The following is an 18,679-nucleotide window of genomic DNA, read 5'->3' on the forward strand; positions in this document are numbered from 1 at the left end:
ACCTGGCAGCTGTTTTATCATTAAATTAAGACAGAATTATATCAACGCTAAGTTTAAAAGGTTAATGAATCCTGACCTGAGAGCTTCCAGGTCACAATTTGGACTCTTCAGTCCATCAGACAGCTTCTTCACTCCTGAATCCTGCAGGTTGTTGTTACTCAGGTCCAGTTGTGTCAGGCTGGAGGACTGGGAGCTGAGAGCTGAGGACAGAGCTGCACAGCTTCTCTCTGAGAGGTTACAGCCGCTCAGTCTGAGGAGAAGATATTAAATAACATTAGTGTTAAAACTTAGTCACATTTAATGTCATCTTAGAGACAATCCTTGGAAACATCACATTAAGTTGCTCTGAGAAACCAAGATATCTTCCTCACTTTTAGCTCCTATTTGCTGCATTTGATGATAAACAGCATATTAGAGAGACTTTTTATGGACGGGCAGAGCATCTTTCTAGCTTCTACTTAAGAGCTGCTGAATTTGTTGATATACTGTATAGTTTAATTCTTTGATTTTATATGGCAGTTTTTTAAGCATTTTAATTAGTAATCCACAGGAGAGATTCAGTAAATGTCTCCCATCAGTCACAAATATCTGAAGAACATTTTATTTGTGATTCATAAAGGCTTGTGTAAAACTACAGATTAATATGTGCAGATTGATGCTTTAACATGAAACAAAAACACATGCAGAGTGGCATCTAAAAGTTTGTGGATCCATTTTTACATGTGAAATGTGTTTCGCACATCTGTGAATCTCTTCCTGTCAGTGTGTGACATGTAATCTGTTACTTTGCTGAGACTGTTTTGTGTTATTTTAGTGCAGCTGATCTGTAGAGAAGATGCACCGATGTGAGGTGCAGTTCCTAACTACAGCAGCAGGTGGCAGCATTCCCCACATGAGCTGACAGAACTGCAGTCTGAACGGAGAGAAGGAACAAGAGTCTCTGCAGCACCTGGATCCAAACAACAGGAACATCAAGGAGAAGGACGACGGCCGGGTTTCAACCAGGAGAAGAAACACAAGGTGGAACATCTTTATTTCACCCAACACTCGTCTTATTCTTGTCAGCTGAACAAAGGACTGAACTTTATTTCTGTTTATTGTAGGGACCACTTCAGAGTTTGGACTGACCTCCTCATTCATTTTGAATCAGTGGGTGTGTCCAAACCTTTGACTGTTGCTGTATTACAGCTTCCTGTCAGAGGTGTTGAGGCACAGAGGCTGAAAACAGTCGTGCTTGAAGTGATTCTTGAATGCTGCTGTCTGAAAATGAATAATTATCTCATATTGTTCACAAATCAAAGCTGGTTTTTCATCATAACATGTTAGTTTATGTCCTAAACTGGCTTAACTGAGCTTGTTTTCAAAGGATAACAGGAAATTATTTCCCCTCATGATTATCAAACATCTGGGCATCAGGCCAGCATCTGTAGACGGCATCTTCACAGCTGCAGCGACTGATTTAACCTGAAAATAGTTGTTTTTATGTATATTTCAAAGGTTATAAATAAATGTTTCAGCCAGAGTTCATATGTGTGTGTGTGTGTGTGTGTGTGTGTGTGTGTGTGTGTGTGTGTGTGTGTGCAGACTAGATCAGAGGAAAGTGACACAGGTCTAGAGATATTTTACTTTGTGATTTTAAACATCTCTGAAAATGTAACAGATGTTACTGCATCACAGAGACTGTATGAAGCTGAAACAGCAGAGAATCCTGACCTGAGAGCTTCCAGCTCACAGTTTGGACTCTTCAGTCCATCAGAAAGCTGCTTCACTCCTGAATCCTGCAGGTTGTTGTTACTCAGGTCCAGTTCTGTCAGGCTGGAGGACTGGGAGCTGAGAGTTGAGGACAGAGCTGCACAGCTTCTCTCTGAGAGGTTACAGTCGCTCAGTCTGAGGAGGGAATAACAGGAAAAGGACAAAGAACAGCTGTGATCCAAATGAAACGGCTCTAATGCTGCATAAAGCCTGAAAGATCATCTATATCACCTCCTGATATCAGGTTTATAACCGTGTTATCCATGTGGTGGTTCTTAAATGCTCAGAAACACGGTGAGTGAAACAAGGAGTCAACATGGTGGCGAAGCATTTGAACCTTGGAACTGCAGTTTCTCAGCGACAAAGTCTCAAAATCTGTTGTCTATCAGCACATCATCATCTTTGTGATCATGTAATTATCTCACACCACTGGTGGGCACTGGTTTCATTTCACCCCAGAGTGAGAGTCTCTACCACTGTTTTGCTGCTCTTGTTTTTAATTGAGTCTCCTCTGCTGCACTCCCAGATTATATGGCTCCACTGTGTGTGATGAAGGTGAGAAGAAACACTGAGTGGAGATATACACCATCATATAATCCACTTTACATTACACATCCAACATTGTTATGCTGCATGATATCGATTGTTCAGGTTAGTTAAGCCAGAAAACCAGAACAGATTCATCTACTTCATTGATCAAAGCACCTGGCAGCTGTTTTATCATTAAATTAAGACATAATTATATCAACTCTCAGTTTAAAAGGTGAATGAATCCTGACCTGAGAGCTTCCAGGTCACAGTTTGGACTCTTCAGTCCATCAGACAGCTGCTTCACTCCTGAATCCTGCAGGTTGTTGTTACTCAGGTCCAGTTGTGTCAGGCTGGAGGACTGGGAGCTGAGAGCTGAGGACAGAGCTGCACAGCTTCTCTCTGAGAGCTTACAGCCGCTCAGCCTGAGGAGGGAATAATGAGATAAATCTGGGACTTTCTCTCCTATAGAAACAGCAGCAGGATATTCATACACATCCCTCTATATCTGTACTCACACAGCTTTGTTGGAGGCTTTGAGCACTGGCAGCAGCCTCAGAAGAGCCTCCTCTGAAGCAGAGTATTTCTTCAGGTCAAACTCATCCAGATGTTTTCCTGATGACAGTAAGATGAAGACCAGAGCTGACCACTGAGCAGGAGACAGTTCATCTGTGGAGAGACTTCCTGATCTCAGGGCCTGTTGGATCTCCTCCACCAGAGAACGATCATTCAGTTCATTCAGACAGTGGAACAGATTGATGCTTCTCTCTGCAGACAGATCCTCACTGATCTTCTCCTTGATGTAACGGACTGTTTCCTGATTGGTCTGTGATCTACTTCCTGTCTGTGTCAGCAGGCCTCGAAGGAGCCTCTGATTGGTCTGCAGGGAAAGACCCAGGAGGAAGCGGAGGAACAGGTCCAGGTGTCCGTTTGGACTCTCTAAGGCCTTGTTCACAGCACTCTGATGGAAGAGTCGAAGAGAATCTGCAGATTGATCTTCTGTTGTTTCAGATGTTTGTTGTTCTTTCTGCTGCTTGACATGAGAGCGAAAACTAAACATATTACTAAAAAACTGCAAAGAAGAAGATCTCTGTGCCTCTACGATAGGAGCTTGTGCACTTTCAGACTCCTGAGACTTTTGTTGTTCCTCCATCAGGTTGAGTCCAGAGTTGATGAAGGTCAGATGCACATGAAGAGCAGCCAGAAACTCCTGAACACTCAGATGGATGAAGCAGAACACCTTCTCCTGGTACAGCCCTCTCTCCTCTCTAAAGATCTGTGTGAACACTCCTGAGTACACTGAGGCTGCTGAGATATCGATGCCACACTCTGTCAGGTCTGATTCATAGAAGATCAGGTTTCCTTTCTGCAGCTGCTCAAAAGCCAGTTTTCCCAGAGACTCAATCATCTTCCTGCTCTCTGGACTCCAGTGTGGATCTGTCGCAGCTCCTCCATCATACTTGAGCTTCTTCACTTTGGCCTGAACCACCAGGAAGTGGATGTACATCTCAGTCAGGGTGCTGGGCAGCTCTGCTCCCTCTCTGGTTTCCAACACATCCTCCAGAACTGTAGCAGTGATCCAGCAGAAGACCGGGATGTGGCACATGATGTGGAGGCTTCGGGATGTCTGGATGTGGGAGATGATCCTGCTGGCCTGCTCTGAATCTCTGAACCTCTTCCTGAAGTACTCCTCCTTCTGTGGGTCAGTGAACCCTCTGACCTCTGTCACCATGCCAACACAGCCAGCAGGGATCTGATTGGCTGCTGCAGGTCGTGTGGTTATCCAGAGGCGAGCAGAGGGAAGCAGCTCCCCCCTGATGAGGTTTGTCAGCAGCACATCCACTGAGGTGGGCTCTGTAGCATCAGCCAGGGGCTCCTTGCTGTGGAAGTCCAGAGGAAGTCGACACTCATCCAGACCGTCAAAGATGAACACAACCTGGAACTGTTCAAAGCTGCAGATTCCTGCTGCTTTGGTCTCAGTAAAGAAGTGATGAACAAGTTCCACCAAGCTGAACTTTCTCTCTCTCAGCACATTCAGCTCTCTGAAAGTGAATGGAAACATGAAGTGGATGTCCTGGTTGGCTTTGCCTTCAGCCCAGTCCAGAGTGAACTTCTGAGTTAAGACTGTTTTCCCAATGCCAGCCACTCCCTTTGTCAGCACTGTTCTGATTGGTTCATCTCTTCCAGGTGGGCCTTTAAAGATGTCTTCCTGTCTGATGGATGTTTCTGCTCTGCCTGCTTTCCTGGATGCTGCTTCAATCTGTCTGACCTCATGTTCATCATTGACCTCTCCGCTCCCTCCCTCTGTGATGTAGAGCTCTGTGTAGATCTGATTCAGAAGGGTTGGCTTTCCTGCTTTAGGAATCCCCTCAAACACACACTGGAACTTCTTCTTCAGAGCACATTTAAGTTTACGTCCACAAACTGCAGCAAAAAGTTCTGAACAAAGACAAGAAATAACATCAGTAAACAGACATTTCAACCCTGTAAAGAGTATCTGAACATCTGCTGTTCTGTGTGCTGAGACATCAGTAAATGTGTCATTTATCCAGCAGGTTAAACCTTTAGAGAAATCCTCTTACCGCTCTGCAGACGGTCAGCCAGCTCCTCCTGCTTCATTCTCCTCAGGAAGTGAGCTGTGATCTTCACTAACGCCTCTCTGCTGCTCCTCTGCTCTTCATCCTCACCCTCCCTCTGACTCTCTAAGCATTCTGGGTAATCTGGACTCAGAACCTTCTGCATCTTCTTCAGCTCCTCCTTCACAAAAGTGAGCATGTTGTCCTCCAGCAGCTGGAACAGAAAACTATATGAATGAGCCCATCAGACTGAAACCATGGAGCCAAACATCAGATCCATGTTGGACACACTGACAACCCGCTGGCCTACAGAGTGCAGCATGGAGATGGCTGTGAGCAGAACAGATGGGAAAGTAGTTGTTGCACATGTACAGACCATAAATATGGAGTCCAGCTGTGTTTGATGCTGCTGGGCAGACGGACCACTGGGACCCTCTGAGCTCTGCTGGTCCACTCTGTGGAGGAATCATGAAGAATGAGCTCACATTGTGTCTGTCCACACAGAGAGCAACACAAGCTGAAGGTCCATGAAGGGATGTGTGGATGTGAGCAGTGGATCAGAGGACTCCCTGGACAACCTGGTTTTCACTGGAAATCCCAGACATCCATTTAAGGTAAACACAAGAAACATGTGCTAAAGAAAAAAAAATGGACCAGACTCAGTGAATAATTCCCTATAATATAGATCAGTGAGCAGTGCTGACCAACATGTCATTGGGGTCATCAGGTGGGAACCTCCTTTCATCTGTGTTTCGTCTAGTTGGGCCTACGACACCTCCAGGAGGCTAGAGAGTGATCACTGGCATCCCAGAGTCACCCCCCTAATGCCAGCCATCACTGCCCCTCACACCACAACAACCATCTTTTTTTTTTCTTCCCCACAGCCACAAGCTACCCCAGCCTCTCACCAACTGCACACCATTCACACCGGGGTGGGGATGCAAACCCTGGATCGGGTAGGGGATAGAAATAGAAGAGGTAAAGATAAGTAGGAATGGGATGCAAACCCTGGTTCGGGTAGGGGGTAGAAATAGAAGAGGTAAAGATAAGTAGGAATGGGATTCAAACCCTGGTTCGGGTAGGGGGTAGAAATAGAAGAGGTAAAGATAAGTAGGAATGGGATTCAAACCCTGGTTCGGGTAGGGGGTAGAAATAGAAGAGGTAAAGATAAGTTGGAGTGGGATTCAAACCCTGGTTCGGGTAGGGGGTAATGAAAGTATAAAGGCTGCCAGAGGTGGAGGCAGGACAAGACACACGAGCAGATTCAGCAGACAAACTCACCTAAACAGTCCTACAATCAATAAAAACATCAGTAAAAACAAAACCATACAGGCCAACTCACCTAAAATGGCCGCCTGGTTTCAAAAGGCTCACATGGGCCACACCCTCCACTTAAATATCTGGAACTTCTTCTTTTGCTTCTTCCAAAGGTCTGTTTACCCTAAGTGCTCCCCCTGCTGGGCCCCCAGCTGCTATTGCTTCTTCTAATCCAAATCCACTGACTGGACTTTACTGCCTCATCTGACACTTCCTTCACTATTTTCCTCACACTCTGTCCACTTACACCCAGCTCCCTCAACAATGAGACAACAGACTTTGCTACAAATCCTCTACATCCTACTTCCACTGGACAGATTCTAACCTTCCATCCTCGCTGCTCTGCTTCTGCCCCAAACTCCACATACCTAAGCTTTTTCCTTTCATACGCTTCCGCTACTAATTCCTCCCAAGGAACAGTCAACTCTATGAAATAGACTCTCATTCTACTCCTAGACCACAAGACTATATCAGGCCTTAGATTTGTACCACCTCCATCAGAGTTGGTGGGAAACATCCAACACACACCGCTTCACATATGAACATAGAAATGGATGTGAAACAGAGCTGAGCTCACATTAAACACATGTTGGAGTAAAAACTGTTCAAACTGACTCATTTTACTCTGTTACAGCATTTACACTCAGCTCACCTCTGAGGGGACGGATGTTGGGCTGATTTGAAGTAAATAGGATTGCCTTTTGACCGGTCGCTCTTTAAGGACACACAGCTGGGTCCAGGTCCAGGTCCAGGTTTGGGTCCAGGTATGGGTCTCTGATGGATCCTGACAGAAAAACACTTGTTTTCTTCAAACTAAAGTATCAGTGATAGTGTTTGAGTCTGCAGTGAGACGGCCTGTCAGAGAGTCAGGGTGGCTGCTGTGGAACAATGTTACAGCTCCCCCTGGTGGCAGCTCTGTGATCTTACAGAGCTCAATGCTGATAAACACACACACTCTCTGAGGCTTTTAACCCTCAGATTCAGACCAATCACCAGCGACCCTCAGCTGCTTCCTGCACAGCTTCCTGCTGTATAGAAGTGGCTGCACGTGTGACGTCCTGTTGGAAAACTGAGATTCTTCACACTCCATTGATGCCAAATGTTAACCGGCTCTGAGTGTTTTTCATCAGATCAGTAAAAACATAATATTTCTGCATCAGCCGCCCTGTTCACTGCATAATCAGCATCCTGTGAAGAAGCCACATCAGTGGACAGATATTCAGCAATATTCTCCCTTTGTTTTCACAAAGAGCTGCAGGACTGAACTAAAACATCACATCACACACATGATGCAGCTAATTAGTCTCATCAGAGACGTCAACAACTGATCCAAGTCTCAAGTAATGGGATTCAAACCCTGGTTCCGGTAGGGGGTAATGAAAGTATAAAGGCTGCCAGAGGTGGAGGCAGGACAAGACACACGAGCAGATTCAGCAGACAAACTCACCTAAACAGTCCTACAATCAATAAAAACATCAGCAAAAACAAAGCCATACAGGCCAACTCACCTAAAATGGCCGCCTGGTTTCAAAAGGCTCACATTGGCCACACCCTCCACTTAAATATCTGGAACTTCTTCTTTTGCTTCTTCCAAAGGTCTGTTTACCCTAAGTGCTCCCCCTGCTGGGCCCCCAGCTGCTATTGCTTCTTCTAATCCAAATCCACTGACTGGACTTTACTGCCTCATCTGACACTTCCTTCACTATTTTCCTCACACTCTGTCCACTTACACCCAGCTCCCTCAACAATGAGACAACAGACTTTGCTACAAATCCCCTACATCCTACTTCCACTGGACAGATTCTAACCTTCCATCCTCGCTGCTCTGCTTCTGCCCCCAACTCCACATACCTAAGCTTTTTCCTTTCATATGCTTCTGCTACTAATTCCTCCCAAGGAACAGTCAGCTCTATGAAACAGACTCTCATTCTACTCCTAGACCACAAGACTATATCAGGCCTTAGATTTGTACCACCTCCATCAGTGTTGGTGGAAAACATCCAACACACACCGCTTCACATATGAACATAGAAATGGATGTGAAACAGAGCTGAGCTCACATTAAACACATGTTAGAGTAAAAACTGTTCAAACTGACTCATTTTACTCTGTTACAGCATTTACACTCAGCTCACCTCTGCGGGGACGGATGTTGGGCTGATTTGAAGTCAATAGGATTGTCTTTTGACCGGTCGCTCTTTAAGGACACACAGCTGGGTCCAGGTCCAGGTCCAGGTTTGGGTCCAGGTATGGGTCTCTGATGGATCCTGACAGAAAAACACTTGTTTTCTTCAAACTAAAGTATCAGTGATAGTGTTTGAGTCTGCAGTGAGACGGCCTGTCAGAGAGTCAGGGTGGCTGCTGTGGAACAATGTTACAGCTCCCCCTGGTGGCAGCTCTGTGATCTTACAGAGCTCAATGCTGATAAACACACACACTCTCTGAGGCTTTTAACCCTCAGATTCAGACCAATCACCAGCGACCCTCAGCTGCTTCCTGCACAGCTTCCTGCTGTATAGAAGTGGCTGCACGTGTGACGTCCTGTTGGAAAACTGAGATTCTTCACACTCCATTGATGCCAAATGTTAACTGGCTCTGAGTGTTTTTCATCAGATCAGTAAAAACATAATATTTCTGCATCAGCCGCCCTGTTCACTGCATAATCAGCATCCTGTGAAGAAGCCACATCAGTGGACAGATATTCAGCAATATTCTCCCTTTGTTTTCACAAAGAGCTGCAGGACTGAACTAAAACATCACATCACACACATGATGCAGCTAATTAGTCTCATCAGAGACGTCAACAACTGATCCAAGTCTCAAGTAATGGGATTCAAACCCTGGTTCCGGTAGGGGGTAATGAAAGTATAGAGACTGCCAGAGGTGGAGGCAGGACAAGACACACTAGCAGATTCAGCAGACAAACTCACCTAAACAGTCCTACAGTCACTAAAAACTTCAGCAAAAACAAAGCCATACAGGCCAACTCACCTAAAATGGCCGCCTGGTTTCAAAAGGCTCACATGGGCCACACCCTCCACTTAAATATCTTGAACTTCTTCTTTGCTTCTTCCAAGAGTCTGTTTACCCTAAGTGCTCCCCCTGCTGGGCCCCCAGCTGCTATTTCTTCTTCTAATCCAAATCCACTGACTGGACTTTACTGCCTCATCTGACACTTACTTCACTATTTTCCTCACACTCTGTCCACTTACACCCAGCTCCCTCAACAATGAGACAACAGACTTTGCAACAAATCATCTACATCCTACTTCCACTGGACAGATTCTGGCCTTCCATCCTCGCTGCTCTGCTTCTGCCCCCAATTCCACATACCTAAGCTTTTTCCTATAATATGCTTCTGCTACTAACTCCTCCCAAGGAACAGTCAGCTCGATGAAATAGACTCTCATTATACTCCTAGACTAGGGCTGGGCAATATACCGGTAGTTGGCGTTATACCGGTACAAATTTGAAAGCGATATGAAGTTGAGACAATATCGCTTTACCGGTATTATAATATTATATTATTTTGATTTTGCGTTGCGAACGCTATTTCATCTACCTACCTCTCTCTCTCTCTCTCTCTCTTTCTGCCTCTCTCTCAAATCTCTGCATGCTCCGTCTCCAGCCAAAGAGTAACGAGGAGAGCATTCACTACCACATAAATATTTTTGTGTTGTTAATAAACTAAGAATGAGCTACTTTTTTAAATACATATTTTAAGCGTCCTAAATATTATTGCATGCATAAACTGCAAATGGTGTGCAATTTTAAAGATGATTTGTCCAATATACAAAGTTGTTTCTCCGATTTAAATGAGGAGATAACCATCTTTAGTTTGTTTACTCTCCGCGCCGCACGCTCTCTGTCAGAGCCTACGTATTTCTTCAACCCACGCAGCACTCTAGGCAGCCACTTATTCAGCTCCACCGCCTTGATGCTGCTCCCGTTATCTGTAGTTATGGCTACGAGTCCCTTCAGTCAAGCCCCCAGTTAACGAGAGCATGTTGAAGCGCCTCTGCAATGTGTTCGCCAGTGTGGTTGTCGGGAAAGTAGCTTGTTTGGAGGCACGCCGTTTTCATCTCCCAATCTTCAATAAAGTGCACGGTTAGGCACATATAGGCTACGGCTCGCATGTGCGGCTTGTCCACATGTCGGTTGTTAACCCAAAATGCGTCACTTTAGCTAGTCTTTCCGCTAAGTTTTTTCTGTACGTAGCATACATCTCTGGGAGAACTTCCCTAGCAAAATGATTACGGCTGGGCAATTTGTACCATGGGTCGATTACTTTGAACATATTTAAGAAACCCCATTTCTCAACCACGGCTATGGGGACCATATCCTTGGCAATATGGAATGCCACCGCCTTATATCGCGCCACTTCTTACTTTTATGGTCATAAGGCACGGCACTGATTAATGAAGCTTCCAACGAGCTTTGCTTTGGGAGAGAGACAGAAGGGGACTGAGAGCCTTTGGCTACAGCAGCAGAACCACGTAGTTTGACACTCTCTTCATACAGCAGTCGGTGGTTCTGTTGCAGGTGGGTGAAGAGATTTGTAGTGTTTCCACCTTTTGTTGTAACCATTTTCTTGCACTCTTTGCAAATCGCGTCGCTTTGCTGTTCGTCGGTAATTCGAAACCCGAAGTACGTCCAAATAACAGAGCCATGTTGTTTCTTTTTAGCTACCAACTGCTCACTCTCCACTTGCACCGTGTCCGCCATGGTTTTGTTTAAATGATTGTTATGATGCCAGGATGCAATGCTTTGGTCACCGACTTCATTTGGCTATTGGTAAGTAACTAGCAATTATTTATTGTATTATTGTAATGATTGTAAAAGTCCGTTCACACGGGCTTTTATTTTGAAAAAGTAATGCAAAGCACTCCGTCTGGAGAGATGCCGGTAAGCTGCTGTTTCTGTTCATTTGAGCCGCGGTAAAGGGTAAAGTGTGCAGTTCACTGAGACGTTTTTTTTTCTCCTTTTAATATCGTTATAATATCGGATATCGAGATATTGAGATAAAATATCGAGATATGAGTTTTGGTCCATATCGCCCAGCCCTATCCTAGACCACAAGACTATATCAGGCCTTAGATTTGTACCACCTCCATCAGTGTTGGTGGAAAACATCCAACACACACCGCTTCACATATGAACAGAGAAATGGATGTGAAACAGAGCTGAGCTCACATTAAACACATGTTGGAGTAAAAACTGTTCAAACTGACTCATTTTACTCTGTTACAGCATTTACACTCAGCTCACCTCTGAGGGGACGGATGTTGGGCTGATTTGAAGTCAATAGGATTGTCTTTTGACCGGTCGCTCTGCATGGACACACAGCTGGGTCCAGGTCCAGGTCCAGGTTTGGGTCCAGGTATGGGTCTCTGATGGATCCTGACAGAAAAACACTTGTTTTCTTCAAACTAAAGTATCAGTGATAGTGTTTGAGTCTGCAGTGAGACGGCCTGTCAGAGAGTCAGGGTGGCTGCTGTGGAACAATGTTACAGCTCCCCCTGGTGGCAGCTCTGTGATCTTACAGAGCTCAATGCTGATAAACACACACACTCTGAGGCTTTTAACCCTCAGATTCAGACCAATCACCAGCGACCCTCAGCTGCTTCCTGCACAGCTTCCTGCTGTATAGAAGTGGCTGCACGTGTGACGTCCTGTTGGAAAACTGAGATTCTTCACACTCCATTGATGCCAAATGTTAACCGGCTGTAAGTGTTTTTCATCAGATCAGTAAAAACATAATATTTCTGCATCAGCCGCCCTGTTCACTGCATAATCAGCATCCTGTGAAGAAGCCACATCAGTAAACAGATATTCAGCAATATTCTTCCTTTGTTTTCACAAAGAGCTGCAGGACTGAACTAAAACATCACATCACACACATGATGCAGCTAATTAGTCTCATCAGAGACGTCAACAACTGATCCAAGTCTCAAGTAATGGGATTCAAACCCTGGTTCGGGTAGAGGGTAATGAAAGTATAGAGACTGCCAGAGGTGGAGGCAGGACAAAACACACTAGCAGATTCAGCAGACAAACTCACCTAAACAATCCTACAGTCACTAAAAACTTCAGCAAAAACAAAGCCATACAGGCCAACTCACCTAAAATGGCCGCCTGGTTTCAAAAGGCTCACATGGGCCACACCCTCCACTTAAATATCTTGAACTTCTTCTTTGCTTCTTCCAAGAGTCTGTTTACCCTAAGTGCTCCCCCTGCTGGGCCCCCAGCTGCTATTTCTTCTTCTAATCCAAATCCACTGACCGGACTTTACTGCCTCATCTGACACTTACTTCACTATTTTCCTCACACTCTGTCCACTTACACCCAGCTCCCTCAACAATGAGACAACAGACTTTGCAACAAATCATCTACATCCTACTTCCACTGGACAGATTCTGGCCTTCCATCCTCGCTGCTCTGCTTCTGCCCCCAATTCCACATACCTAAGCTTTTTCCTATAATATGCTTCTGCTACTAACTCCTCCCAAGGAACAGTCAGCTCGATGAAATAGACTCTCATTATACTCCTAGACTAGGGCTGGGCAATATACCGGTAGTTGGCGTTATACCGGTACAAATTTGAAAGCGATATGAAGTTGAGACAATATCGCTTTACCGGTATTATAATATTATATTATTTTGATTTTGCGTTGCGAACGCTATTTCATCTACCTACCTCTCTCTCTCTCTCTCTCTCTCTTTCTGCCTCTCTCTCAATGCTCTGCATGCTCCGTCTCCAGCCAAAGAGTAACGAGGAGAGCATTCACTACCACATAAATATTTTTGTGTTGTTAATAAACTAAGAATGAGCTACTTTTTTAAATACATATTTTAAGCGTGCTAAATATTATTGCATGCATAAACTGCTAATGGTGTGCAATTTTAAAGATGATTTGTCCAATATACAAAGTTGTTTCTCCGATTTAAATGAGGAGATAACCATCTTTAGTTTGTTTACTCTCCGCGCCGCACGCTCTCTGTCAGAGCCTACGTATTTCTTCAACCCACGCAGCACTCTAGGCAGCCACTTATTCAGCTCCACCGCCTTGATGCTGCTCCCGTTATCTGTAGTTATGGCTACGAGTCCCTTCAGTCAAGCCCCCAGTTAACGAGAGCATGTTGAAGCGCCTCTGCAATGTGTTCGCCAGTGTGGTTGTCGGGAAAGTAGCTTGTTTGGAGGCACGCCGTTTTCATCTCCCAATCTTCAATAAAGTGCACGGTTAGGCACATATAGGCTACGGCTCGCATGTGCGGCTTGTCCACATGTCGGTTGTTAACCCAAAATGCGTCACTTTAGCTAGTCTTTCCGCTAAGTTTTTTCTGCACGTAGCATACATCTCTGGGAGAACTTCCCTAGCAAAATGATTACGGCTGGGCAATTTGTACCGTGGGTCGATTACTTTGAACATATTTAAGAAACCCCATTTCTCAACCACGGCTATGGGGACCATATCCTTGGCAATATGGAATGCCACCGCCTTATATCGCGCCACTTCTTACTTTTATGGTCATAAGGCACGGCACTGATTAATGAAGCTTCCAACGAGCTTTGCTTTGGGAGAGAGACAGAAGGGGACTGAGAGCCTTTGGCTACAGCAGCAGAACCACGTAGTTTGACACTCTCTTCATACAGCAGTCGGTGGTTCTGTTGCAGGTGGGTGAAGAGATTTGTAGTGTTTCCACCTTTTGTTGTAACCATTTTCTTGCACTCTTTGCAAATCGCGTCGCTTTGCTGTTCGTCGGTAATTCGAAACCCGAAGTACGTCCAAATAACAGAGCCATGTTGTTTCTTTTTAGCTACCAACTGCTCACTCTCCACTTGCACCGTGTCCGCCATGGTTTTGTTTAAATGATTGTTATGATGCCAGGATGCAATGCTTTGGTCACCGACTTCATTTGGCTATTGGTAAGTAACTAGCAATTATTTATTGTATTATTGTAATGATTGTAAAAGTCCGTTCACACGGGCTTTTATTTTGAAAAAGTAATGCAAAGCACTCCGTCTGGAGAGATGCCGGTAAGCTGCTGTTTCTGTTCATTTGAGCCGCGGTAAAGGGTAAAGTGTGCAGTTCACTGAGACGTTTTTTTTTCTCCTTTTAATATCGTTATAATATCGGATATCGAGATATTGAGATAAAATATCGAGATATGAGTTTTGGTCCATATCGCCCAGCCCTATCCTAGACCACAAGACTATATCAGGCCTTAGATTTGTACCACCTCCATCAGTGTTGGTGGAAAACATCCAACACACACCGCTTCACATATGAACAGAGAAACGGATGTGAAACAGAGCTGAGCTCACATTAAACACATGTTGGAGTAAAAACTGTTCAAACTGACTCATTTTACTCTGTTACAGCATTTACACTCAGCTCACCTCTGAGGGGACGGATGTTGGGCTGATTTGAAGTCAATAGGACGATCATTTGACCAGTTGCTCTGCATGGACACACAGCTGGGTCCAGGTCCAGGTCCAGGTCCAGGTCCAGGTCCAGGTATGGGTCTCTGATGGATCCTGACAGAAAAACACTTGTTTTCTTCAAACTAAAGTATCAGTGATAGTGTTTGAGTCTGCAGTGAGACGGCCTGTCAGAGAGTCAGTGTGGCTGCTGTGGACCAATGTTACAGCTCCCCCTGGTGGCAGCTCTGTGATCTTACAGAGCTCAATGCTGATAAACACACACACTCTGAGGCTTTTAACCCTCAGATTCAGACCAATCACCACCGACCCTCAGCTGCTGTATTTTACTCTGTTACAGCATTTACACTCAGCTCACCTCTGAGGGGATGGATGTGGGTCTGATTTGAAGTCAATAGGATTATCCTTTGACCAGTTGCTCTTGAAGGACACACAGCTGGGTTCAGGTTCTGGTTCTGGTTCTGATTCTGGTTCCTGGTGGATCCTGATGGGAAAAAAAACACTTTTCAGCCTGCATGCATGATATATTTAATAACCTCTAAATCAATGACCCGATGTTAACTTACTCTGCTTTCGAGGCCCGTAATTTGAAAAGTGGGTGATCCTTTAACAAGTGGCTCTGTGAGGACCCCCTCCTGGGTCCAGGTCTCTGTCCCTTCCTGTGAATAAAGGTGGTTTGGTGATGTGAGCGCTGAGCTGGGACATGGAGGAGAGTCATGGACAGTTAGAGATGGTCACCTCACCTCTGAGCTTTGCTCTGGCTCTCATGTTCCCCACACAGAGAGGTTTCAGTGTCCTCACTCTGATCCATGCTGCTGAACTCACAGCAGCTCACACACACTTTCTACCTTCTTCTGCAGAGGAAACACACATCATTCATCTGCACAGCAACTCACATCCTCCTTTCCATCATTTATGTAAAAAGATCAGCTGCTCCTCCTCTGATTGGCTCTGATTCTCTGCCCCGCGTTAAAATGATAAAACTGTATTTTAGGGGCATGAAGCTGTTTTTACAGCCGTCTCTGGGCAACCTTAACTCTAGTTAGGGATGAAAGGTTGGCAAGATAAGATAATAGATAAGAACGCTCACCTACACCCGAGGAGCGATGACGCAGCAATGTGCATTATAACCGAATAGTTTTTGTCTCAGTGGTCAGAGCAGCTCTGTACCTTGTACTGTTCTGCCTTTCAAGATATTATTAAAAGCTAATCTCCTCAGTAGAGAATAACCGACTCTGTGCCTTAAGGCCGGCGCACACCTTTACGATTCGTGTACGATTTTGTCGGCCCGATGACTTCGCATGGGAATCGTAAAGGTGTGCGGTAGCAGCCGACAAACGATTTTGTCGTTTGTCGTTTCATCGGATCAAATCAAACATGTTTGATATTTCCGTACGGATTTTCCTTGTGCCGAATACAATCGTATGTGTGTGCGGTCTGTGTTCCGATGCCATCGCGCAGGATTATTTAAACAGCCAATGGGAATAGCGCACTTAGTCACGTTGGCCGACTACGACACAAACATGGCTGACTCCGGTTTGAAAGTCACGTGACTTGTGGCTTCCTTTTTTGGTCATGTGATAACATTCGGTCACAAAACTCGTAGGTTCGCAAGTGTGTGCGTTGGACGTGCGAGCGCGTCAAATACGGTCCGAATGGTTATGCCGATCACCCGACAAACGATGCAACGATGACATCGTAAAGGTGTGCGCCGGCCTTTACTAAAATTTCCACCACACCACACAATAAGCTGATCATCGTGTAGATTTGTCTTCAAACACAAACTAATCAAAGTTTGTTCTGAAATAAGAAGTGAACATGTTCTCCAACATTTCAGAGCAGAAACAAACAGGAAAGTTTGAACTTACACTTTGTTCAGAGCTGAAGAAGAAGAAGAAGAAGAAGAAGAAGAAGCCTCTCCGCTCCACAGACTGAGACACAGGTGAGCTGTTTCCTGGAAGCAGTCAGAGCAGAGTCCAGCTGTGATGGAGGCAGGACAGGAAGGTGGAGTTCATGTTAGAACACACCTCCATGTTAATGAACAACAAACTGATCTGAAAACATTTCTCTGCTGTCTGTGCGTTAGAACAGGTGTGTTCAGGTATGACTGATGCTTTCTGACTCTCCTTCAGAGGCTGCTAAAGTACACAGAACCTCTTTTTAAGTAGAGGCACATATACTTTGGCTAAAAGAAGAAAACTTTCAGATTCAACTTCAAAACAGGCTGTGAAATATTAAATGAACAAAGTTTTCAGTTTGCTTTCTTATTCTTTAGAAGAAGCTGTAAAAACTAAGTTTTGGCTTCAAACTTCCCGGGGGAACGCCGTGGCACGAGCGCAGTACGTCGGGAACTAGTTTTCAGCATCTGGAGGTGGAACCGAGACCTGGCAGGTGACCCGGTTACTCTACTGCCGCTCCATCGAGGTCTTTGAATGAGGGTTTTCACATATTCAGACAAATCAATAAAACCAAGTGTTACTGGTTATTATGGGTGCCGATGCCGAAGGCATTAGACACACATATTACTGCTGTGCTGGACTGTTATTCTTCCGTTTCCGTCATGAATTTCGGTTCGCTACTAGTCTAGCAGCGATGGTCCGACCGGCATAAAAAGCACACCGCTGCGTGCACAACAACCTCGATCAGTGTGCAATCACGTTTGGCTCTCATTAGTCGAAAGGGATTCTGGCAAAATGGGAAAAAGTGGGAAAATTGTGGATGGGAAAATGCATTGAAAAGCACTTAACGAGCCCATTTTGGCCTATGGGCCAGTTTTAAATGGCCTATTTTAGAGGCCTTTTTTACTCGGCTATAAACCATAGCACAGACCTAATTCAAAGTTTTTATGTGACAGGAGACTCTCGGCTTTAACTGAACCAAAGCGTTTGTTGATACATTATACAGCTTTGACAGAACGGCAGTTTATGTTTTAGGTAGACTACATCTCAGCTGAGGTGTCTCTCCCACTCTGCTTCTCACTCTAAATTCGATACTGCACCAATTTCTCGAACAAATGTCTCTCATGTCCGAAATATCTGCCCGATCTGGCATTTTTGTCTTCTTTCACACAAAGTCACACTTATTGAGCTCTGCCTCACAGATTTATCACAAATTGCCTCTGAGCCCAGAGGTCGCCTCTCCATTTCCATTATAAAGGCCTAAAGTCATCAAATTCAGGTGAAAAATGATTTTAAAACTGCCATAAAAATAGTAGCCGAATGAAAATTACACCGCTGGCTTCTGCCGCCTCTTTCTCTCCTTTAAACTGATAGTGAGGGGAAGTTTGAAAATACCCACAATGCAATGGGAAAATGCATTGAAAAGCACTAACCGGAGTCATTTTGAAAATGCCATAAAAGCTGTATTTTAAACAGGACCTTGATAAAAATGAAAACGCTTCAGTCTTCAGCAGACTTGTCTTATGAATGGAAAATTCGATTGAAAAGCACTTAATGAGCCAAAAATGCCAAAAACTACCCTATTTTGGAGGCTTCATAACTCAGCCATACGACATCACAGAGACCTCATTCAAAGTTTATATGTGACAGGAAACTCTCAACTTCTGTTCAGGACCTCCGTCCTCAGCCCCCTGACTGGAAATATGTGAGGTATCCACGCAATTCACTTCTACCACTGACAGAACAGTCCTTTTTAATGATGATGATGATGATGAAACACCTGATAAACACCAACTAACACAACCAGGATCCATACGTGGAGTTCTGAACGGGTCACTGATCGCTATAAACTGATATTTCTGCGTGAATCTGTGGAATCTCATCCGTTGGGTGCTCTGGTTTGTGGTTTGTCATGTTCTGTAGAACAGTTTGAATGTACTTTTGTTGAACAAGCATCAGCTGAAGCCCAAAACCGGCTTCTTTCAGAAGATCTTGAGCTTTATCAGCTTTTTGAAATGTATCTGCATCAAACAGTTATGGAAGAACACAACAGGAAGTCCTGGTACTGTATCTGTGATCCTGAAATATTCTTTGTTCCATGATGAACGCCTCAAACTCTTCTTCTGTGTTCTTTGAGTGCTTCCTCAGCAGTTTTAGTGGAGCTC

General features: G+C 44.8%; 1 protein-coding gene across 4 annotated transcripts in view; it reads right to left on the reverse strand.

Annotated features, from left to right (window-relative positions):
* Positions 1–1,550: 1,550 nt before the first annotated feature.
* Positions 1,551–18,679, reverse strand: part of LOC142384496 (protein NLRC3-like) — a 233,149-nt gene continuing 216,020 nt past the window's right edge. Inside the window, exons 1-13 of one of the 4 annotated variants that reach the window (XM_075470772.1) lie at positions 16,485–16,589; positions 15,360–15,470; positions 15,183–15,275; positions 14,975–15,100; positions 14,575–14,712; positions 11,442–11,573; positions 8,309–8,440; positions 6,826–6,957; positions 5,233–5,311; positions 4,863–5,070; positions 2,799–4,719; positions 2,532–2,705; positions 1,551–1,887 (exon numbers count right to left, since the gene is read on the reverse strand). In XM_075470772.1, coding sequence (XP_075326887.1) covers positions 1,623–1,887; positions 2,532–2,705; positions 2,799–4,719; positions 4,863–5,070; positions 5,233–5,311; positions 6,826–6,957; positions 8,309–8,440; positions 11,442–11,573; positions 14,575–14,712; positions 14,975–15,100; positions 15,183–15,275; positions 15,360–15,427 — 3,468 coding nt within the window. In that variant the 5' untranslated portion in view covers positions 15,428–15,470; positions 16,485–16,589 and the 3' untranslated portion in view covers positions 1,551–1,622. Of the gene's footprint in view, positions 1,888–2,531; positions 2,706–2,798; positions 4,720–4,862; positions 5,071–5,232; positions 5,312–6,825; positions 6,958–8,308; positions 8,441–11,441; positions 11,574–14,574; positions 14,713–14,974; positions 15,101–15,182; positions 15,276–15,359; positions 15,471–16,484; positions 16,590–18,679 lie in introns of those variants that run through there. The other 3 variants (XM_075470771.1, XM_075470773.1, XM_075470774.1) reach the window with 3 other exon arrangements.

Source organism: Odontesthes bonariensis, chromosome 7 (assembly GCF_027942865.1).
Source record: "Odontesthes bonariensis isolate fOdoBon6 chromosome 7, fOdoBon6.hap1, whole genome shotgun sequence".
Classification (NCBI taxonomy): domain Eukaryota; kingdom Metazoa; phylum Chordata; class Actinopteri; order Atheriniformes; family Atherinopsidae; genus Odontesthes; species Odontesthes bonariensis.